Source organism: Eptatretus burgeri, chromosome 19, assembly GCF_056783735.1.
Source record: "Eptatretus burgeri isolate ZD-2024b chromosome 19, Ebu_testis_v1, whole genome shotgun sequence".
Classification (NCBI taxonomy): Eukaryota; Metazoa; Chordata; class Myxini; order Myxiniformes; family Myxinidae; genus Eptatretus; species Eptatretus burgeri.
This window is the reverse complement of record NC_140979.1, coordinates 438,002-460,119: the sequence shown is the minus strand read 5'-3', so window position 1 is coordinate 460,119 and position 22,118 is coordinate 438,002. Positions and strand designations below refer to the sequence as shown.

Below are 22,118 nucleotides of genomic sequence, written 5' to 3'. Positions count from 1 at the left end.
TCCATCCACAGGGGAATCACAGCCACGCCCACTTTAAGCCACTCGCACATCCATCCACGGGGGAATCAAAGCCACGCCCACTTAAAGCCATTTCCACATACATCCACGGGGGAATCAAAGCCACGCCCACTTAAAGCCACTCCCACATACATCCACAGGGGAATCAAAGCCACGCCCACTTAAGCCATTCCCACATCCATCCACGGGGGAATCAAAGCCACGCCCACTTGAAGCCACGCCCACTTTTGCTGCTTTTCAATCTGCCAAGTGTCCCTTACTCCCTCGGTTCGCGTCTGTTTCTGTCTCTGTGTGTATCCTCCGTGGGAATCACTATGTGCAGGAGTCGGTGTGTTGAGGACTTGGTTCGATTCCGCCCTGGTGATGCGGATGCCCTTCCAGGGTGTGTTCAAACTTCACGGTGAGGAAGGTGTGTGCGGTGAACAACGGGTCCACAGGAATGTCTCTCTGTGTGTAAGGCACATCCTTGTTTACCTTGACGTACATTCGACGATGGCACACACGGACACGGCAAGTGTCCCGGATTTTAGGGGTTTGTCCCGTTTTGTTTGTGAAAACCCACAGACCCGTTCTCGTGGGGTTTAAACCCGAATTGGATGGAACGTCGGATCAATTTTAAAAACGTCATGTTTTACAACCATTGACACTCACAAACACTGATTCGATTTCGGTGAAGATCCGGAGTTGATACAAAACGTGAACTGTTCACCTGGCGGAGGTGTGCGCTCCACCTCGTGCCGTTCTAATTTGTTATAGTTTCATTAACCACCGTTTTGTGTCCCCGAGTTGTTTCGTGCGCGTCTCACTTAATGTAATTTTTGTAATTAAAAAAGTAAATGTTTTGTAACGTTTCACCGGATCGAGCAGGTAACCGTGTTGAAGGCTCAAACACTGTACAGGTGTGTCATGTGAATTTTTCACTTCCATAATTACACTTTGTGAAGGTCTGTCTGCGTTGAATGTCGTTGTTTTTGTACCGATTCACTGTCTGCAGTTCGGACAGCCGGGCACGAGGCTCTCAGGTGTTCATCCTTCCGCCCATGTGCGTTGTCTGAGCCGTTGTGGATGACATGCTCTCAAAGCCAAAGGTATGGAAACGTGATAATCGATCACGTGATGTCCATCGTGTTCGTGAACTTCCGGTGTGCTTCAAAATTGGGGCAAACGGAATTAATTAATGAATCTTTCCCGATGTTTCGAAGGAGCACGGAAGAAGGGACGGACGAAGGATTCCGGCGAAACCTTTCAGCGTCCGGTGGAGGCCACCATCAGATTGGGAAGAAATTGGTCCACCTCATTTACCTCCTCCACCTCATCAACCTCCTCCAACTCATCTTCCTCCTCCATCTGTACCTCATCTACCTACACCGTCTCATCTACCTCCTCCGCCTCACCGATCTCCTCAATCTCATCTATTTCCTCCACCTCTTCGACATCGTCTCCCTCCTCCATCTCATCTGCCTCCTCTACCTCCTCCACCTCAACAAAAAATATTTCCTGTATCATTTCCAGAAAAACCTTTCACCATCCACTGGAGGCTACCGTCAGAATGGAAAGAAATTCCGCCACCTCGTCTGCATCCTCCACCTCCTCTACCTCCTCCACCTCAACAATATGTACATACGTCTCCATAATTTCCGAAGCATGCCCAGAATCTCTCACTACCATCCACTGCACCAGCTCGGAGGTCCCCACAGAAGCTCATTGCACATTCCGCCTCAATTTCATCAGCTCATGGTCGCTCCAACCGAACAATGGAGCCTCACCTGGGCCCTCTTTCCTCATCTTCTTCAATGGCCAAAACTCCCTCGAAAATGGGGACAACAGCTGCAACTCCACCTTCCCCGTCGACCCCACAAGTTGCAGCACAAGCATTTGAGGTTTCCCATTTGCGGTCATCTCACAGGTTACCACCTGTGCTTGCTCGTTCTCACGTCCCTCGCTCTGAGCCTGCTGTCCGGCTCAAGATCCCAAAATCCATCCAGTCCCCAGGTGGTGGTGTGAAACCCCGACCTTGACACCAGCGGCAGGGAAATGTTTAAATGTTTAACCTTTTTCCTTCCCAACTACCACATCAAACAACAACTTCCAAACCAGGCAGAAGAGACTCAACCTCATTCAGTGGTCTCGATGCACCGGGAAACCAACATCGTGGAACTCCGACATTTCACAAGCGAAGACGTCGTACACCTTCGACATCCAGAAACATTTCAGTATACCCCGGCCAACATCGGGCTCCAAACATGACTCTCCTCTGACTTACAGAGGGCGAGCCAGTGCAGAGATCTATGGTGTCAAGAGGAGACTCGAGCAGCACAAGCCGAGTCGATCACACACCATCTTGGATAACAAGTACGGGCCTAGCCAAGCACACGTCAACTCGGATAACACAGTTCATCCATTTCCAAGATTGCTTTCTGACTTGTCTCTTCTCCTCATCTCCTCCAAAAGCCCTCCATCAGGTACTGCCTCCTCTTATCTCGATCCCAACTTCTCCACCGCCATTCCTGATTTTTCTCCTCACTTCACTATCCTTTTATTACAGCGCGTGCGCTGTATACAATTGCACTGAGTTTGAAATGTCCCCGGTGTCTACCACGTCTCCGGTGTCCCCCCCCCAAGTGCCTCAAGATAGCCAATGACGGCCGTCCGGTAGATGCAGTGCGTAACCCAGACGGAAATAGCGAGAATTGACGGAAATACCTGAGTATTTCAATGGAAATTTGTGAAACTAATGTGTTATATATGTGAAAAACATTTAATTTATTGCTTGACGGGAAAAAAAAACAAGAAACGCGCCCCTCTCATGTACGAACGAACGAAAGACGTCATTTCCGCCCACCATCGCATTTCGCAACGAATGCTGAAAGCTAAGTTCTTCTAATGCTATCATTCTTTTGCGGCCTCCTGCCACACTATATCGAACGATTTCATTCCTTCTGTTATATATAAAGGTGCTTTTCACAATAATAACAAGATTTTTACATTTCAAATATTAAGTACGTTTTTTAATTGTTTTTCAACTGAAAAAGCATAAATTGCAAATTTTAACATTAGTGTACTCATTTGCTTCACCACACGCGCTGTATTGAAGGATTACACTTGTTTCATTACCTTTTCTTCTCCCCCTGAACTCCCTCCCTCATTCTATGAATCCGAATATTTTAGGAATCCATGTTCAACTGCACAGATGTCCTTGTCCCTCGTGATCAACGCACGAACTCTCCGATTCATCTGGTGTGTGATCGTGAGTGTTTGTGGTACTCATGTTCCACATTGGACTTCACCACCTGAGTTCCTACATTCAGGACTAACAGGTAACCAGGCATGTGTTCTCATTCTCATTGTTTCACAGTTTCGTATTGTAATACACCGAGGAGGAGGGTCGGGGGGGGGTCAAGATGTCCTCGAAGCAAACGTGACACGAGGGTGTTTCTGATCATTCTTTCACTTCCGTGATGGCATTTTGTGAAGGTCTGTCTGCCTTGTATGTCATTTGTCTCCGACAGACTCACCCTCTGCAGTTGGGACAAGCAGTCACCAGGCTGTCAGGTGTTCAACCTTCTGGTCACGTGTCCTGTCTGAGCGTTGTGAAGAGAATAGCCTCAAGGATGTGGAATTATGGAACGCAGGTAAGGGATAAAAATATGGCTCAACGCGGCGCTGCACGTGCTCGCCTCCATGATGGCCCGTCTCACAGCGAAGGCACCGCACGCGCTCGCCTCCATGATGGCCTGTCTCACAGCGAAGGCGCCGCACGCGCTCGCCTCCATGATGGCCTGTCTCACAGCGAAGGCGCACGTGGCTCAGATTTACCTTAGGAATAATCGGAAGAGTAGAAATGAAACGAAAAGAAGAAGGAATGATGTAAACAAACCTAGCTGTGAGATCATCGCAACGCATGCCCGGTTGTCCCATTAGACAAAAGGAAAGGGACTATCTCGACGTATATTAATTTGAATAACTGTCTTGGGACCACTGTCTGTTGTCTGCATGCGGTTCCGAGAACTGCAACAACACTTTAGATCACTTCAGACCATTTAAAACCCTTTTAGAATCTTCTAGGTACTTTGGACCACATAGATCCCGTGACCCTTTGACTGCTTAAACCTCTTGGCCCTTTTGATCAATTTAGACCCATTGAGACACCTTTAGACCTTTTCGGATCCTTTATACCCCTTACATGCCTGGTGTTGTATTAATGGTTCGGGTGGTGGGCTTGGGATCCTCGGGTCCTGAGTTCAAATCCCGATCGGCTGTTGAATTAACACAGGGTGGGGTTGACTCTGCCTGTCATCCTTCCAAGGTCGGCAAAATGAGTGCCAGCTTGCTGGTATACTGTGTCGGAGTTGCGACCCATCCAGGATTGTGTCCAATAGCCAAGGAGAATGCTTAGCGAGAACCAACGACTCTGCACAGAGTATGGTCCCGATGTCACGTACTGGGTCCGGACCCCTTGTCCTCGGTTGAACCGACCATGGACCCGCGATCTTCCGGACCGACCACGTATCCTCCATCGGAGCCTCTCGTCGATCCCGGGGTGTTCGCTCCGAGATCTCGGGTCATGGTGGACCGCACGTCGCGTCAGGTGAAGGACGGTATGCTGTGGTAACCTCGTGAAGAGCAGCGCGAGCGTTTCGGAAACACCGAACGGCGAAATCGCGGTGTCTGATTGGTTCCCGCCAGATCACGTGTCCATGATTTAAAATAAACAAAGTTTGAAAGTTTCGTTTTAACGGATTTGTTTGTGTTTCAGATTGTGTTGTGAACGTGAAGGTCGAGTCCGAGTTCCTGATGATTCGTTCCCTCGATGCGAAGGTTTGAATGAAACAAAACATTCTTTTTGTTCTTCTTTTATGTTTCCACACATCACATGAATACCCTCACAAACCAGGACACGTCACTCACTACTGTAGTGTGTGTCTCCAGGGTACCAATGTCCTCCTCCTCCTCCTCCTCTTCCTTTTTTAATCAATCCAAATTACTCCTTCCGGTTGAGTTACTTGATGAAGGGCTCCATTAAAATTGACAGACATCATGGTATATTCGCCTGATGGCGAACTCTCCTTTTGTCTGCGTTTTGTACGCACTCAAAATGCTGTCCAGACGTCCGAGGGTGTGTTCAGTTACCAAGCAGCTCGCTAGCGCTTGCCAAGCGATTCGTTCCTTATCAAAGGTTTTGAATGGAGCGCTTGACGTCATGGCTGAACGTGATGACGTCACCGACGTCGAATCGGAAAAAAAAACAGGAGGTAACGGGGAGTGACTGTTTCTTTTAAACTAAGACGGTGTGCGGTTGGAAATTCAAATCTGTCGCTGTGCATTGTGGGTTAATGTTGGTAATAAAAAATTTACATCCTTCGTGGGAAAAACGTTTTGAAAAATACGGTAATTTTGAGGTTCAAATCTGGCGATGCTGTTGTTGTTGTTGTTGTTTTAAATTATCGAATGTATGAGTAATGTTGAAACCTTCCCGTTAATCCCCTCCAGGTGTGTATTTGGTGTTTTATTAACCTGCGTTTCTGAACCACGTCTGTGCAGGCCTGACCGGTGGACACGAATTTCGTTCAAACGTGGTGAGTTACTTCCTATCCCCCCCCCCCCCTGGAGGGAGGGAGCGTGGTATTATAATCGTCCGGTTTGTCTGTCTGTCTGTCTGTCTGTTAGCAACTTTACGGCAAAACGGCTTTAGCAAACACTATCAAATTTAATCCACAGGTGGGCAATGAACCTTGGACGATCCCATTAACTTTTGGGTCCAATTGGATCAAAGGTCAAGGTCAAGGTCACGAAAAGATCAAAATCGTTTTTTGCTCATAACTTCGTCAAAAATTATCTGATTTACTTCAAACTAAGCTTATAGTGAAACTTATTCTCTTTGTCACTTATAACCCTACCCATTCCTACAGTGAAAAATGCATATTTGTGAAGATCGGTGGGGTCCGAAGTTTTGGGGGTCATGGTCATCGGTCAAAATTACATATTTTCCATTATGAATCAAAAAAAGTTAGGAATATGCGTGTTTACTATGGAAGACATATATCAAGTCCTTTATTGGCTTTCATTTGACACCATGACCTTTGACCTTACGTGGCCTTGAAAGGTCAAAATCATTTTACGGTCATAACTTCGTCAAAAATGGTTTAATTGACTTCAAACTAAGACTAAAATATTCCTTATTCTATTCCTTATAATCAACATTCAGGTTAAGGATGTATCAAATTTAAATTTGATCCTCAAAATAACTTTATGCCTTAAATGGGTGGGATTTGTTGTTCCTCGCACCAGGGGTTTAAATAAGTCATTAAAAAGTGTAATTAACCAGAAGAAGAGTGAGTGGTTTGGGCGGAGGAAAACCCTCACCTGAACCAGACACACTGTGGTTCTTGTTCGAGGGCCCTCTCTATTAGTCTGGAGATCGATGTTTCTAACCCCGGCCTCATGATCCTCCCACATTAAACTAGAACGACACTCAATACAGTGCATACCTCCTCCAGGCTGAACAGGCCTAGTCATCCTACCACATTAAACTAGAACGACTCTCGGTAGAGTGCATCCCTCCTCCAGGCTGGACAGGCCTAGTCATCCTCCCACATTAAACTAGAACGACTCTCGGTAGAGTGCACACCTCCTCCAGGCTGAACAGGCCGAGTCATCCCACCACATTAAACTAGAACGACTCTCGGTAGAGTGCATACCTCCTCCAAGCTGAACAGGCCTAGTCATCCTCCCACATTAAACTAGAACGACTCTCGGTAGAGTGCATACCTCCTCCAGGCTGAACAGGCCTAGTCATCCTACCACATTAAACTAGAACGACTCTCGGTAGAGTGTATACCTCCTCCAGGCTGAACAGGCCTAGTCATCCCACCACATTAAACTAGAACGACTCTCGGTAGAGTGCATCCCTCCTCCAGGATGAACAGGCCTAGTCATCCTACCACATTAAACTAGAACGACTCTCGGTAGAGTGCATCCCTCCTCCAGGCTGAACAGGCCTAGTCATCCTACCACATTAAACTAGAACGACTCTCGGTAGAGTGCATCCCTCCTCCAGGATGAACAGGCCTAGTCATCCTACCACATTAAACTAGAACGACTCTCGGTAGAGTGCATCCCTCCTCCAGGCTGAACAGGCCTAGTCATCCTACCACATTAAACTAGAACGACTCTCGGTAGAGTGCATCCCTCCTCCAGGATGAACAGGCCTAGTCATCCTCCCACATTAAACTAGAACGACACTCAATACAGTGCATACCTCCTCCAGGCTGAACAGGCCTAGTCATCCTACCACATTAAACTAGAACGACTCTCGGTAGAGTGCATCCCTCCTCCAGGCTGGACAGGCCTAGTCATCCTCCCACATTAAACTAGAACGACTCTCGGTAGAGTGCACACCTCCTCCAGGCTGAACAGGCCTAGTCATCCCACCACATTAAACTAGAACGACTCTCGGTAGAGTGCATACCTCCTCCAAGCTGAACAGGCCTAGTCATCCTCCCACATTAAACTAGAACGACTCTCGGTAGAGTGCATACCTCCTCCAGGCTGAACAGGCCTAGTCATCCTCCCACATTAAACTAGAACGACTCTCGGTAGAGTGTATACCTCCTCCAGGCTGAACAGGCCTAGTCATCCCACCACATTAAACTAGAACGACTCTCGGTAGAGTGCATCCCTCCTCCAGGCTGAACAGGCCTAGTCATCCTCCCACATTAAACTAGAACGACTCTCGGTAGAGTGCATCCCTCCTCCAGGCTGAACAGGCCTAGTCATCCTCCCACATTAAACTAGAACGACTCTCGGTAGAGTGCATCCCTCCTCCATGCTGAACAGGCCTAGTCATCCTACCACATTAAACTAGAACGACTCTCGGTAGAGTGCATCCCTCCTCCAGGCTGAACAGGCCTAGTCATCCTACCACATTAAACTAGAACGACTCTCGGTAGAGTGCATCCCTCCTCCAGGATGAACAGGCCTAGTCATCCTACCACATTAAACTAGAACGACTCTCGGTAGAGTGCATCCCTCCTCCAGGCTGAACAGGCCTAGTCATCCTACCACATTAAACTAGAACGACTCTCGGTAGAGTGCATCCCTCCTCCAGGATGAACAGGCCTAGTCATCCTACCACATTAAACTAGAACGACTCTCGGTAGAGTGCATCCCTCCTCCATGCTGAACAGGCCTAGTCATCCTACCACATTAAACTAGGACGACTCTCGGTAGAGTGCATACCTCCTCCAGGATGAACTGTTTTTTTTCCTTCCTTTCCTTTTTTATTCCTTTTCCTTTCAAATTCCCTGTTTTCCTTCCTGAAAGTCCCTGTAGTTTGTAGTACCATCTTCTTTACACCGTAAAGTTTTGTCCTTCTCTCTCCTGTCCCTCTTGTCTCCTGCTCCCTTTGTTATATGTTCTGTGTGTTAACTCTTATATGAGCCTCGACAATGTATACAACAATAAATGATAAAAAATATATACATATCTTCAGGGTATTTTTGAACCAACAATATTTGGTCATCTTAACCATTTTTTTCATGGTTATGTCCACCAAACTATTTGGTCGGGTTGTCCATCTTTTATGGTTTTTCTGGATTAAAAATCAATTTGTTTGGGTGTAAATGGGACCAAACGTTTGGGGTCAAACCTGACTGTCATTTTCAAGGTTAAATCTTTGATCTTTTGCAGCTGTAACCTCGGCCACCCAGGAGCCTTTGTTAATAATCACCAAGACCTTCAGGACTGATCCAAAGTGTTTAATGAGCCAAACACGTCTTGGTACTTTTCCTGACCTTTGTGTCATGTCTCCCACCTGAAATGTTGCAGGTGCGAATAAGGGATTGATGGAGATGTCGGAGGGTAAACAGAAACGCTACAAGCGTGTTGCCGCCATCGGACACGGTGCACAGGGCACGGTCTTCAAGTCCCAGGACCTTGTGAATGGACAGTTTGTGGCGACCAAGAAGATGCGTCTGCCCACCAACGGGGAAGGGGTTCCAGCCTGCACCCTCCGAGAAGTTTCTCTGCTGCGCCATCTCGAGTCGTTTGAACATCCCAACATTGTGCGGTAAGTGATGTGCGGTGCACTTGCACGTCACCTGTATACTTCGCATGATCGAAGCTAATCGAATAGCGAGGAGGTAAAGGTTAAAAAGCTAATGTGCAGTGGAGTAACAGATGGACAGATCAAGCAAGAGAAGAAAGATGAGCGAATGAAACACACCAACCTGCAATTAAGAGGGTTGAGTTAGGTTAGGTCAGGCTTATGGGGTTAATGAAGACCATGTGCAGGGATTTGTGCTGACATGAGATGGTGGTGCTCCACATGCTTGAAGCCCTGGAGGAAGGGTGGGGTTGAGAACCTCTGGAAGTAGGTACCACAAACTGGAGAAGCGAGGAGGAAAGGAGATGAGGTGTGCGGTGCGGAAGAAAATTCACTCACAGGTTCTTTGAACAATTAATTTTAAGAGTTGAATCACTCAAAACATGTATATATATATATATATATATATATATATATATATATATATATATATATATATATATATATATATATATATATATATATATATATATATATATATATATATTTATATTTATATTTATATATATATATATATATATATATATATATATATATATGTATGTATATATATATATATATATATATATATATATATATATATATATATATATATATATATATATATATATATATATATATATATATATATATATATATCATACACATCAGACACACCTGACTGTTATGGTGAGCATCGCCGCGGATTAAGTCTCACACGGTAAAACCACATAATACGCACAGAACAACCATCCATCTGATTCCTCCACAACACAACTATAAGGACAACTCTGGGAAGAGTTCGAAACAGCAAAGCACTTACCTTGTGTAGGCCTTCTTGGGTTGCTTTATGCAGCTTCTTCATCTGGAGGAGTGTGGGAGGTGACAATTGTTCATGTAATCCCAGCCACCTGGGTTTATTTGATCAGTTGAGAGGTGATTGGCTATTCCCTCCATTCACAGGTGAGAGATGTGGGTGGGTATTGATACATCTATATATTTGTAGATGGAGTGAGGCACTCGATCATTGGTGGAGTCCTCTCTGACTAAGTGCTCAAGAGTGTCTCTTTAATACACTCAAGCAAATATAATGAAGCAATGAGACGATTTGAGCAATACAAGATAAAAACTGTCTGTCATGATGAACTCAACATATTCGAAAGCACAAACAACTTTCTCAACATTCAATGATGAACTCCAAAGCCAGCTGCAGCAAACAGGCGCATATATATGTATTTATATAAATATATATATATATATATATATATATATATTTTAAAATAAAGTTATAAAAGCTCTTTAATCATGCAACTAAATCGTTAAGCTCAATTCGATGAATATTTAACATTTAACAAGTTCTGCTTTTGCAAAAAGGCGAAGTTCCACCAAGGCAACCGAAGATAACATCTTCTGTCCAAGAGCCGTGCATTTTGCAAGAGGACCCAGGCTTTGCCATTTGTCATGATAGAAACTTTCTACACGTTTTCACAGGCTTGGTCAAATACTGCATTTGGACTTTTGATTTTTCATGTTTTTAATTTGAAAACTACTTCCACAGCGGTAAGCCTGGATTTGGGGAATTTAACCTGGAGGAGGTTACTATGAAAGAACGTTACTAACAACATCCAGGAGTCGCTGGAAAGGTCGAGGCCACGGTTTGACTCAGGAGGGATTCTACCAGGGTTTATGTGAATGATTTTGAATGAAAGAATGGTGAAGATATGTGTGACGACGACCTGAGGACCTTGATAATAATAAGGACAGCACCGAGTGGAGCATCTTTTGGGAAATGGAAACATTTGCTTTCAACAATCGAGGTCCGTGGAGGTGCAGCACTTGTCATGTCATAGACGGACAAATTTATCAAGACAAATCACACCTGCGGAGGTGAGTGACGTGCACGTGAGGCTTCTTGTACCAATGACAATGTAGACATTCAGAGAAACTCTATAATAGATTAAGCAATCGAGTCGAATAACCGATTGTTTTTTTGTGTCTGTGTATCTTTGTGCAGATTGCTCGACGTTTTTTTCAATGAGGTTACAGAAAAAATGGTGTGCCTGTCATTGGTGATGGAATTCATCGATCAAGACCTCTCCAAGTTACTGCAAGTTGCCTCACCGCCTGGCCTGTCGGAGACTCGAATCCGGGTACCCTCCTCCACACGTCCACAAAAACGAAGGGGAATTCCGTGCACATCGTGACAAGCATTTGTACTGACTCCGTTATATTTCAGCAATCATTGGGGGATGAGTGTGGGTAAAGGTTTGGTTTAACAATGGCTGATGTCATGATGGTTTTGTGGATGATCAGCTTTTCGTACTGGAGGGAAGAGCTCGATTGGGCAGACATGGAGGCGAGCGGAAAGCTGACTTAGGTTTGATCATAAACCTGGAGATTGCCACGTAGATGGTGACAGGTCAGGTGGAAGGGGGGAAATACTGAGAGGCTGCTCACCTGTCTGTTTCTCAAGACGCTTCAATGTATTGTGACGGATTTGGAAGCCTCCTGCACACAGACAGACAGCAGTCCCCGCAGTTCAGTTATTTCGATAAGTATGTGTTTATAGTCAGGGTCCCGTCCTTCTGTCTGATGGGTTAATTTCATGTGTGCGCTGCAGGTTTCTTTATAGTCAGGTTTTTTTTACGTTAAATCTCCCCTTCGCCCCATCTAACGACCGAGGTCGTTAGAGCGATCCGGTTTGACAGAGTCCGTCGAGGGAGTGACTTCCCCTTGTAATTTGACGACGTGGGTACTTAGGTATATTGAAATTTGTCTATTAACCCGACCTGTCAGAGTATGTCCCGCATATTCTGTCAGAGAATTGGTGATCACGGTCCTTAAGTGACCCGTGACCTTCGGAGTTGTCCGAGAGTCACGACGTAAATTCCGGGTGTTCGGTGGAAGACGGCTCTACTGCTCCACCTGGCGGCCGTTCTTCGCCACCGACCCCCGGCCCACAACAATATATCGTTGAAAGACACCATTGACCATCATGGCCTGAGGTCACACTGCCGCCTCCAGCACAGATGAGGCGTAAGAACACCCACAAAGGGGAACCTGGACCTCACTTGAGGTCTAAATGGATGAACAGCTTGTACAGCTCTGTGCTCGTTTGTGAACCACATTGAGTTGTCGTTCATTGTTGATGTAAATCAGGTGTTCACCCATTTCCGGTATAACCACAGGACATCATGCACCAGTTGCTGAACGGCGTAGATTTTCTGCACGTCCACCGGGTGGTACATCGCGACCTCAAACCACAGAACATCTTGGTGACCACTAGTGGACAGCTCAAAATTGCTGACTTTGGCCTGGCTCGAATCTACAGCTTCGAGACGATGCTCACGTCTTTGGTACGTACCTCGGCGAGTCTCAAGATTTCCGTCCGTCTTGTGGCTGAATGTTTGGGCTTGTCTTTGACCCCGTGTGCAAGCACGAAGCGGGGTTAAGCGATTGGTTCTTGTCTGTCTCCAGACGTCAGTCCGTGATCGAGGAACAAATGTTCGATTTTGAACACGAATCGGAAAACGAACCTGCAGTTGAGCAGTACTTTGGCTCTCAATTTGTCCCGATCGCGCATGAGCAGAGAGGAGCGAGATAATTTTATTACTCTGTCTGCCTGCCTGGCAGTGAAACAAACTTGTAAATCATTCCAAACAGGAAACTTACTGTTTTTAAGGACGTCATAAAGGAAACAACAGCCACGAAGAACGAGGGTGGTGTTAAATAAGGCAGTGTAAAAGATGGTGCGTCAACGGCGGCAAACTTCTGAAAAAAAGGTGTGGTTTTTTTCTGCAACCTTTAAAACCTTTATTTCATTTGAATTGAATTATACTAGTACGTGCCCGTACGTGCATGGCCGTATGTGCAAAAAAAAAAAAAACTTTCAAACCGCGAGCCAGAAACAACCACACAGGCCGTTGCTTCGCTCTCGCGTGCCCGTACGTGCAAACCAAAATAAAAATAAAAAATATTTCAAACAACCACACAGGCCGTTCCTTCGCTCTCGGAAACGACGAATGGATTGGGGCATTGTGTTTATCCATAAATGTGGATAAGAAATCGAGAAATTATTAGAATACAGTAAGTCATCACTATCCGGAAGTGGTGCGTGCCCGTACGGAATGTTCACATGCATTCCATGAATTATCGCTTTCATTGAAGTAACAACTGCTGTGATACTTACAAACACAGAGTTAATTAAATCCAAATTAAAATCAAGTTTACCTCCCTGTCTTTACTCGCGATGACATTCGCTGCCATTGACCATTGCCACTCCTTCGCCACGGTAACTAAGGCACCGATCCCCATCATAACCGGCACGGCCCGTGACGTCATTGTCAGCCGGCCGCACACCGGCCTACGCAGCCACGCGTACGAAGCAACGTGTCTTGTCATTGGTTTGGTAAATAAATGGCCATAACTTGGGAAGCACTTGTCCGATTAATATCAAACCTTGAAAAGGCACATCCTCAGGTCCCCAGCAATATACCTGGCAAGTTTAAATTAGATCAGACCAGTGGTTTTCGAGAAACAGCGGTCACAGACACACACAGACACACACAGACACACACACGCACACACACAGATACACACACATACACACACACAGACACACACACATTGCTGGAATTATAGATAGATACTTTGAACGACGAAGAACAAAAATCAGCTTCTTGGCTCTTTCAAAAACCTCCAGTTTCGCAGCACTTGGACAAATTATGACGTCATCTTACGCCAACTTGACCAATCAAATTTGCCACTTTCAGCATCGGGGAATATTGAGATTCAGACAAACTGACGGCTCATAGAAAATATCGATTGTGCTCGGAAACGCAAATCAAGAATTGAAAAGCCTTCCCGCGTGATGTCCTTCAACACTGTGTGGGTTCAGGTGTTCTATGAACTCTCCAGTTTAATCAAGGGTTCCATCGAGTTGTACAACACGCCGTTGCGTCATGGTGGAGGGTTCACTCATCGACAAGTGTGGTAGGTTGTCAGACTGGACTGAGAATCACATTAATAAGGAGCAAAGAGTGAGACGTATGCTCCGTGTAGAAAGGTAAAATATCCAGGAGGCACTGGGTTCAAAGGGCACGACCTATAACTTCCCGCCAAATTTGATTTGGGATTGATTAATAGGATTCTGCGAAACTAGGAGAAGAGTTTGAATGGCAAAGGGAGACGAGGGAACAAGAGGCTTTGTCGGGATGAATCCGGAAGTGTCACGTGGCATTAAATGTATGGAGGAGTCAGACAAGGTTAAGGGAATTAGACAAGAGGATGGGGTGGAGGGATTATTTTTATTTCGGTCTTGCTCATTGCACTCCTGTTCATGGGAGATAGTATTTATAAGACTTGACGGTGAGGCGTCAGGTGCACGCAACAAGCGATGGAACGAGGAAACAGTAGCATGCAAGAAGAGGGTTAATGGGGTACATAGAGACATAAAGTTAATGGGGGTAGTAAAGATTGTCGGTCGAGATGGGGTTAGGGTTGAGATGGTCTTGCACCACCTGATTGAAGCCCTGGAGGGGGGAGTGCGATTGAAGGCAGTTCCTAAAACTGGAGGAAAGAGGACATGAGAGGAGGTGTGGGGTCAGCCAGGTTGATGTAAATTTAACTAGGATGTGGTTACTGGAGGAGCTGGGGAGGGTCTGAGGATTGAGAGAGCAGAGGGAGCCAGACCGGAGGAGAGGAGGTAATAAACAGAGACCACCGACCTGCTTGTAATGTGACAGAAACACACCTTGAGCTTCGGCCTCATCATGAAAGATTCCAACAGAATTTTCAGAGATTTTGATTCCACAAAATGTACCAGAGACAGATGTGGTGCTGGAGCCCCATCCTAGAGTTGAGAGCAGTCCTCCATTGAGCTGTTGACAAAACCTCCTCTGTGTTTATGAATTTGTGATCCGTTAACGAGACTAATTAAAAATCAGCTTCTTCGTTATCATGGAGTACTGTGGTACTCCATATGTCTGGATGGGATGGAAAAAAAATTACTGCCTCATCAAATTTGCATAAAATTATATTCATTAAAAAAATTGAATTCATAATTCATATTCATAAAATTTAAAATGGGGAGTTTGCAAACAGGCTGAGTGGGGATTTGGGGAGTCTGGGTGCTTTGGGGAACCCTGAAGAGTTGTGGAGTGCCTTCAACACCACCGTCCTTGATGTTGTGGATGTCTTGGAACTCACCGGAGGGTGAAGAAAAATTTTGTCTGTGAAGGGACACTGGACACCATTGACCAGAGTCGCAGGGCCAGGCTGAATGGTAGAGCTGAGCTGTTCAGGGAGTTGAGGTGTAAAACTGTACGTGCACAAAGGGTGGACAAGGAGGTCTATATGCGAGGAATCTGTGAGAGGGTAGAGCATCACCTGTGATCAAGGGATTGTCGTCCTGCTTACAGGGGAATTCACGCATTGCGTTAACCCAAGCCCATCCCTCGGTGTACTGCAGTTAGAGCGGAGGGTGGTAGGCTCTTGACAGAGGAGTCCGAAGTGAAGACCCGCTGGGCCGGTTACTTTGAGTGGCTGTACCAGGCTGATACACCAGCTGTTGAGTTGGATGTCAGGGGTGTTACTGTCCCCATTGTTGACCTTCCAGGTCAGGTATGCAGTCATGCGCCGGAGCAGCGCGTCACGCTCCAATCAACTGTGGTCCACCTTCATTTGTGGAAACACAAGCTGCGGTGAAGCGGTTGAAACAGGGTAAAGCTCCAGGGATCTGTGGTATCCATGCTGAACTTCTCAAGGCTGGTGGAAATGCTGTACTCGTGTCGTTGCATGCAGTTTTGTGCTCTGCCTGGAACACAGGTATGTATCATCTCAACTGACTGGAAGAGGGGCCTTGTTGTCCCTCTCTGTTAAGGGAAGGGTGATTGCCAGGACTGCAACAACTACCAAGGAAGGGGTGATGCTGCTCTCAGTGCCGAGGAAGGTCTTTGCTCGGATAATTCTTGACCGGGTTCGTCACCATGTGCTTGAGCAACAGAGCCCAGAGCAGTCAGGCTTTACACCAAAGAGGTCAACGATTGACCGTATCCTTGCTCTTCGTGTCCTCACCGAACGCAGACGAGAGTTTCGGCAGGGGCTGCTTGCAGCCTATGTTGATCTCTGTAAAGCGTTCGATTCAGTGAATCGGGATGTCCTCTGGAGGATTCTTGGTCTTCGTGGGGTGCCACCAAAACTGATCGATCTGATGTCTGAACTCTACTCTGGTACTGAGAGTGCTGTGAAGTGTGGTGGTACCATCTCTGACTTATTTCCAGTTGTTACTGGAGTTCGTCAGGGGTGTGTACTGGGCCCCACACTTTTCAGCACTTGTATGGAATGGATTTTAGGGAGGATGTCGGAGCGATCAAGTTGCGGTGCATCGTTTGGGAATGTCAAGATCTCGGACCTTGATTTTACAGATGATGCAGTCATCTTTGCGGAGACTTTAGACATCCTTTTGGGGGCCCTCGAGGTGCTGAATGAGGAGTCGGAGCCGCTGGGATTACGGGTTTCCTGGGTCAAAACTAAGATCCAGGCTTTCGGTGACATCTTGGATGCTGCTGTCCTGTCTGTGCCTTTTTGTGGTGAGGATGTCGAGGTCACAGGGAGATTCACTCACATAGGCAGTGATATTCATGTCTCTGCTGGCTGTGAGTCAGAGGTCAAGAGACGTCTGGGTCGGGCCTGTGGAGTCATGGATTCACTGGATCATGGGGTGTGGCGCTGCCGGTACCTGTGCGGGAGGACGAAAGTCTGAGTCTTCAGGTCCTTGGTGCTTCCAGTCTTGCTCTATGGATGCGAGACTTAGACTCTGACCAAGGATCTGAGACGGAGACTTAATTCCTTTGGTACCAGGTCTCTTCGGAGAATCCTTGGCTATCGCTGGTCGGACTTTGTGTCCAACGAGCGGTTGCTGAGAGAGACTCAGATGAGATTTGTTACCTGCATAGTCCGTGAGCGTCAGTTGCGGCTGTATGGACATGTGGCTCGTTTTCCTGACGCTGATCCTGCTCACCAGATTCTCTCAGCGAGGGAGTCTCATGAGTGGAGGAGGCCAGTGGGCCGACCACGTGCCTCGTGGTTGCAGCAGGTTGACCGGCATCTCAAGGAGATGGGGATGGGCCTGGCATCTGTCTGGGGGATGGCCAGACGGAGGCTGCTGGAGTACCGGGTGAAAGTGGACGCAGCGACGCGCTGCTCCGGCACATGCTCCCATACCTGACCTGACCGACCTGTGAATTATAGTCAGGATTGCCACCTTCGACAAGCTTGTCAAAAGATGTCATTCGTGATCACTCTGTAGAAGGATTCTGGTGTTGTATTGTGGTGTAATTCCTACCTTGTCATTCGTTCCCTGTCATTCCTTCCTCCCTTGTTTGGTTAATTTTTGGGGATTCCATCCCAACATGTTTTTCCACTTTTAAAAAACGTTTTTTTTCTGAACTCTTACCATGGTGTTGGTTCTACTTTGTGAAACCTCAGGCTGTGAGGTTCTCCGTCCTGTGCCAAAACAGACGAGCTCTCTCTCTCTCTCTCTCTCTCTCTCTCTCTCTCTCTCTCTCTCTCTCTCTCTCTCTCTCTCTCTCTCTCTCTCTCTCTCTCTCTCTCTCTCTCTCTCTCTCTCTCTCTCTCTCTCTCTCTCTCTCTCTCTCTCTCTCTCTCTCTCTCTCTCTCTCTCTCTCTCTCTCTCTCTCTCTCTCTCTCTCTCTCTCTCTCTCTCTCTCTCTCTCTCTCTCTCTCTCTCTCTCTCTCTCTCTCTCTCTCTCTCTCTCTCTCTCTCTCTCTCTCTCTCTCTCTCTCTCTCTCTCTCTCTCTCTCTCTCTCTCTCTCTCTCTCTCTCTCTCTCTCTCTCTCTCTCTCTCTCTCTCTCTCTCTCTCTCTCTCTCTCTCTCTCTCTCTCTCTCTCTCTCTCTCTCTCTCTCTCTCTCTCTCTCTCTCTCTCTCTCTCTCTCTCTCTCTCTCTCTCTCTCTCTCTCTCTCTCTCTCTCTCTCTCTCTCTCTCTCTCTCTCTCTCTCTCTCTCTCTCTCTCTCTCTCTCTCTCTCTCTCTCTCTCTCTCTCTCTCTCTCTCTCTCTCTCTCTCTCTCTCTCTCTCTCTCTCTCTCTCTCTCTCTCTCTCTCTCTCTCTCTCTCTCTCTCTCTCTCTCTCTCTCTCTCTCTCTCTCTCTCTCTCTCTCTCTCTCTTTCTCTCTCTCTCTCTCTCTCTCTCTCTCTCTCCCTCTCTCTCTCCCTCTCTCTCTCTCTCTCTCTCTCTCTCTCACACAGGTCATGACCTTATGGTACCGTGCCCCTGAAGTGCTGCTCGTTTCCAGCTACGCGACACCTGTCGATCTCTGGAGCATCGGGTGCATCTTTGCGGAGCTTTATCGTCGCAGGTCACTTGATTTATCCTCTTCATTTGTACCTTTCTATTACAAACTTCACTCCTATTACTTTTGGGCTTTGTTTCTCTCACTGTTCCTAACCCCCCCCCAAACTAGTTAAACTTTTTACCTTTTACTCCTCATACTTGCTTTACCTTCAAAACTGCCACCTCGTCTTCCCTTCTCCTCCTCATACTTCCTTTCATTTCCAAACTGCCTCTTCTCTTCTCTCCAACCTTGTTTGGTTGTTTTTTTTTTTTTTTTGAGATTTCATCCCTTTTGTGTTTTAACATTTTTCTTTTCAAATGTCGTTTTTTTTTCTCTCGTTATTATCGACTTGTTAACCCCGAGGAATCATTTCCACAACAATATTTGAGTCGTCCATGCCCTTTGCTCCCTTTTCAGGCCTCTCTTCGTTGGATGCTCTGATATGCATCATCTGACCAAGATATTTGAGTAAGTTATTCGTGTAAACTCACCTGTATCAGGTACAAAAGAGGATTTTGAATACCACGTTTGATTGTACCTTGTCTGCAGAGTGCAAAGCAAGTTCAGGAATACACCTGGCGTGCAGGTAAAGCCAGCGATGAAATTAAACTGCAATTGCTTTCCCACCATCTTGCTACCGTGCAGCGTGCTGGGGTTACCGGATGAGGATAGCTGGTCCAGCGACTTCGTTTTGCCTCGCTCGTCCTTTGCTGAACGAGAGAAACCACCCACCGGGGTCCAGGTGCCCGGGATCGAACCGATCGCCAAGGATCTGCTCTTGGTGAGTGTTCCCTTGTCTTGACGCACTCGTGATGGTAAACTAGTCCCGACCGTTTCACGGCCACCAGTGGTTCATCGTTGCTGTTGGAAAAGTATGATTGGTGTTTGGGGCAACTCGAGAAGCTCGAGAGTCCCTCCGAACCTGCTCGAGCAGTACAACCAAGAAAGCCAAGCAGTCGGGAAGGAAGATCTGAAGGTCTTTCTCACTGGTGACTCTGCTGGACCTCAAAATCAATGCTTTCGAATCGATGTGTTCAGTCTGGATGTCGTTTGATTTCCTTGAGAGTTTAGGATTTGTACCAAACATTCCCTTTGGATGAAGGATGCCCAGTGATGGAGTTTGTTTGATGTGGTGCCGACATTTTTCTTCCTCCAGGGTTGGAGTTGTCCGAAGTGACACCATGGGTGACGGAATGACCTGATGATGTAATCATGACACGACCTGTTACATGCTGAAGATAACGCCGGGCAAGTAGTGACTGCACCGTATTAATATGAGCATACCAGTCTTTAACGGACTCAATTGTTCCCACATTGTTGTGGGGTCAGCAGGTCAAACGTTTTTGTCCCAAGTCTTTCATAAGTCGGATGGCGAGGCCTGACGTTCGACTGAAGGTGACTTGGGCAGGAATTTGTAATTTGTTGATTGTGTCGAAGATAACTCGCCGACTCACCAAAGACATTAATGGCCACGAACTACCAGTCTGGGTCTATGGGTCCTCCTGCTTAATGTCCATCTGAGGAACGGCACACACGACGATGCCTCGTTCAACCTGTGAAACACCAGGATGATAGTTTATAGCCTATGTCTGGATTCGAACCCAAGCTGGACAGCTCAGAGGAGAGATTGCACATCTGTGGTCTATCCTGCCAGCCCTGGGCCATGTACTGATTACAAAACAATTCAATTTGGTGCTTTTGGCTCTGATTAGGCCTTTCTTTTAAACCCCATCCTCCCCCACCACATATATATATATATATATATATATATATATATATATATATATATATATATATATATATATATATATATATATATATATATATATATATATATATATATATATATATATATATCTGTCTGTCTCTCTCTCTCGATTATGTCGGATGATGATGGTATGGTCACCCAATAATGATGGTCACCCTTATTTTTCAGAAATTTCTGACCTTCGACCCCAAAATCCGTGTCACTGCAAGAAACGCAATGCAGCATGAGTTCTTCTCCAAGACCGATGAGTCCATTCAAGATCTTGCATCCGGCAAGACCATAAGCGAAGACCCTTGAAGTCTTCGATGAGAGGGGTCGAGTGTCCGTGCACTCGGGATTTCCTGCCTTTATATTCAGTTTTATCAACATTTTAAATGCTGATTGATTTTAAACTGATTGCCCTCTTCGATGCTCTAAAACTATTTGTAATTCTTCATGACCTTTCCTTTACTGATTTCTTCTTTCGTGTTTCATGTGAACCTTGTGGGTTTTTTTTTTAAATAAAGGATGCTATACCTTTGTCCTTAGTTTCTGGTTTATCCCTCCTTCCCCCTCTTACTCCTCCATCCCTCAAGTCAGATGTAGTTGGCAGCATGGTCGGAATGGAGTGTGAACAGGTACTTATTGTTGGACTGAATGATTTCCACGTTTTCTGAATGTCCGGTCTTTTTTACTTTTGGTATACAAAGTCAAGGCTCGTGGAAGAGCGAGAATACAGAATGGATCAGGATATAACATGACAAAAGGCACAGCAGAAAGAGAAGGGGATGCCAACAGTGGGGCAAAGGGGTGGGAGATAAATAAATGGAGATATCTAAATATATGGAGATGGGCAAAAAAGGGATGAGGGGGTGAGGGAGGATGCCTGGGGGGGGGGGGCAAGAAGGATACAGGAGCAAGTTCTCAGGAAGGAAAAACTGGATATTTAAGGTGAGGGTAGTTTGTCAGGAATGGGAGCATGTACCGGAGCAGTACATCTCAAGAAGCCTGCGTATGGCCACCCCCCAGGCAAATGCCTGGCCCATCCCCATACCGTCTCCCCTCATTCCGATGGGAGGCAAATCCAACCCTCGCATTTAAAGATGTTAAAAAACCTGACTGTAAAAGAAACCCGCAGCACACACATGAAATTAACCCATTACACATAGGCGAGAGATTCTATCCACATATACTTAACGAAATAACTAAACTTTGGGTCAACTGTATGTGTGAATGCAAATGGTTTCCAGATTCGTAACATTACAGGCTGGGTAAAATGATTGTTTTTCCCGCATAATTTCTTTTATTTTAAGAAACAGCTCCATGAAATTTTAACACATGATAGAGGACCTCCTTCTGAATCTAGAAAGTGTTCACTCATTCTTGTAGCAACTATATTGGTCAAGATATGAGGGAAAATGTGTCCATTTTAAGGGTCTGGATACCATCATTTTTGCACATCCATGCCAGAAGCCCATTTTGAAACTTCATCACTTCAAGGCTTGTGCTTTGCACACGATGTACTACATGTATGTTAGAACTGGCATGCAAAATTTCAGCTTCCTATACCATTCCTAACCCAATTTAACAGACTCCTGTAAGTGGAAAAATCACTCGTGTGACAGGTCATGTAAAATGATTGTTTTTCCCGCATAATTTTTTTATTTTAAGTGGCAGCTCCATGAAATTTTAACACATGATAGAGGAACTCCTTCTGAATCGAGAAAGTGTTCACTCATTCTTGCAGCTACTACATTGGTCAAGATATGAGGGGAAATGTGTCCATTTTAGGGGTCTGAATACAATCATTTTTGCACATCCATGCCAGGAGCTCATTTCAAAACTAAAAGACCAATCGTTTCGGCCTTCACACATTTTGAACTTCCCCTCCATTAGGACTTGCATGCAAAATTTCA

The 22,118-nt window shown here is 46.0% G+C and overlaps 1 protein-coding gene across 19 annotated transcripts in view; it reads left to right on the top strand.

Annotated features, from left to right (window-relative positions):
- The window catches only part of LOC147008344 (cyclin-dependent kinase 6-like), a 30,838-nt gene extending 10,095 nt beyond the window's left edge, over window positions 1-20,743 (top strand). Inside the window, exons 1-13 of one of the 19 annotated variants that reach the window (XR_015053396.1) lie at window positions 260-418; window positions 3,187-3,335; window positions 3,528-3,650; window positions 4,325-4,606; window positions 5,509-5,594; window positions 8,845-9,085; window positions 11,115-11,250; window positions 12,289-12,456; window positions 18,370-18,479; window positions 18,873-18,923; window positions 19,101-19,236; window positions 19,612-19,703; window positions 20,392-20,513. Coding sequence is in view for 18 of the 19 variants with exons in the window: in XM_085864674.1 (XP_085720800.1) it covers window positions 4,407-4,606; window positions 5,509-5,594; window positions 8,845-9,085; window positions 11,115-11,250; window positions 12,289-12,456; window positions 18,370-18,479; window positions 18,873-18,923; window positions 19,101-19,236; window positions 20,392-20,520 (1,257 nt within the window). In the remaining variant the exon portion in view is untranslated. The other 18 variants (XM_085864683.1, XM_085864676.1, XM_085864681.1 and 15 more) reach the window with 18 other exon arrangements.
- Window positions 20,744-22,118: the final 1,375 nt, after the last annotated feature.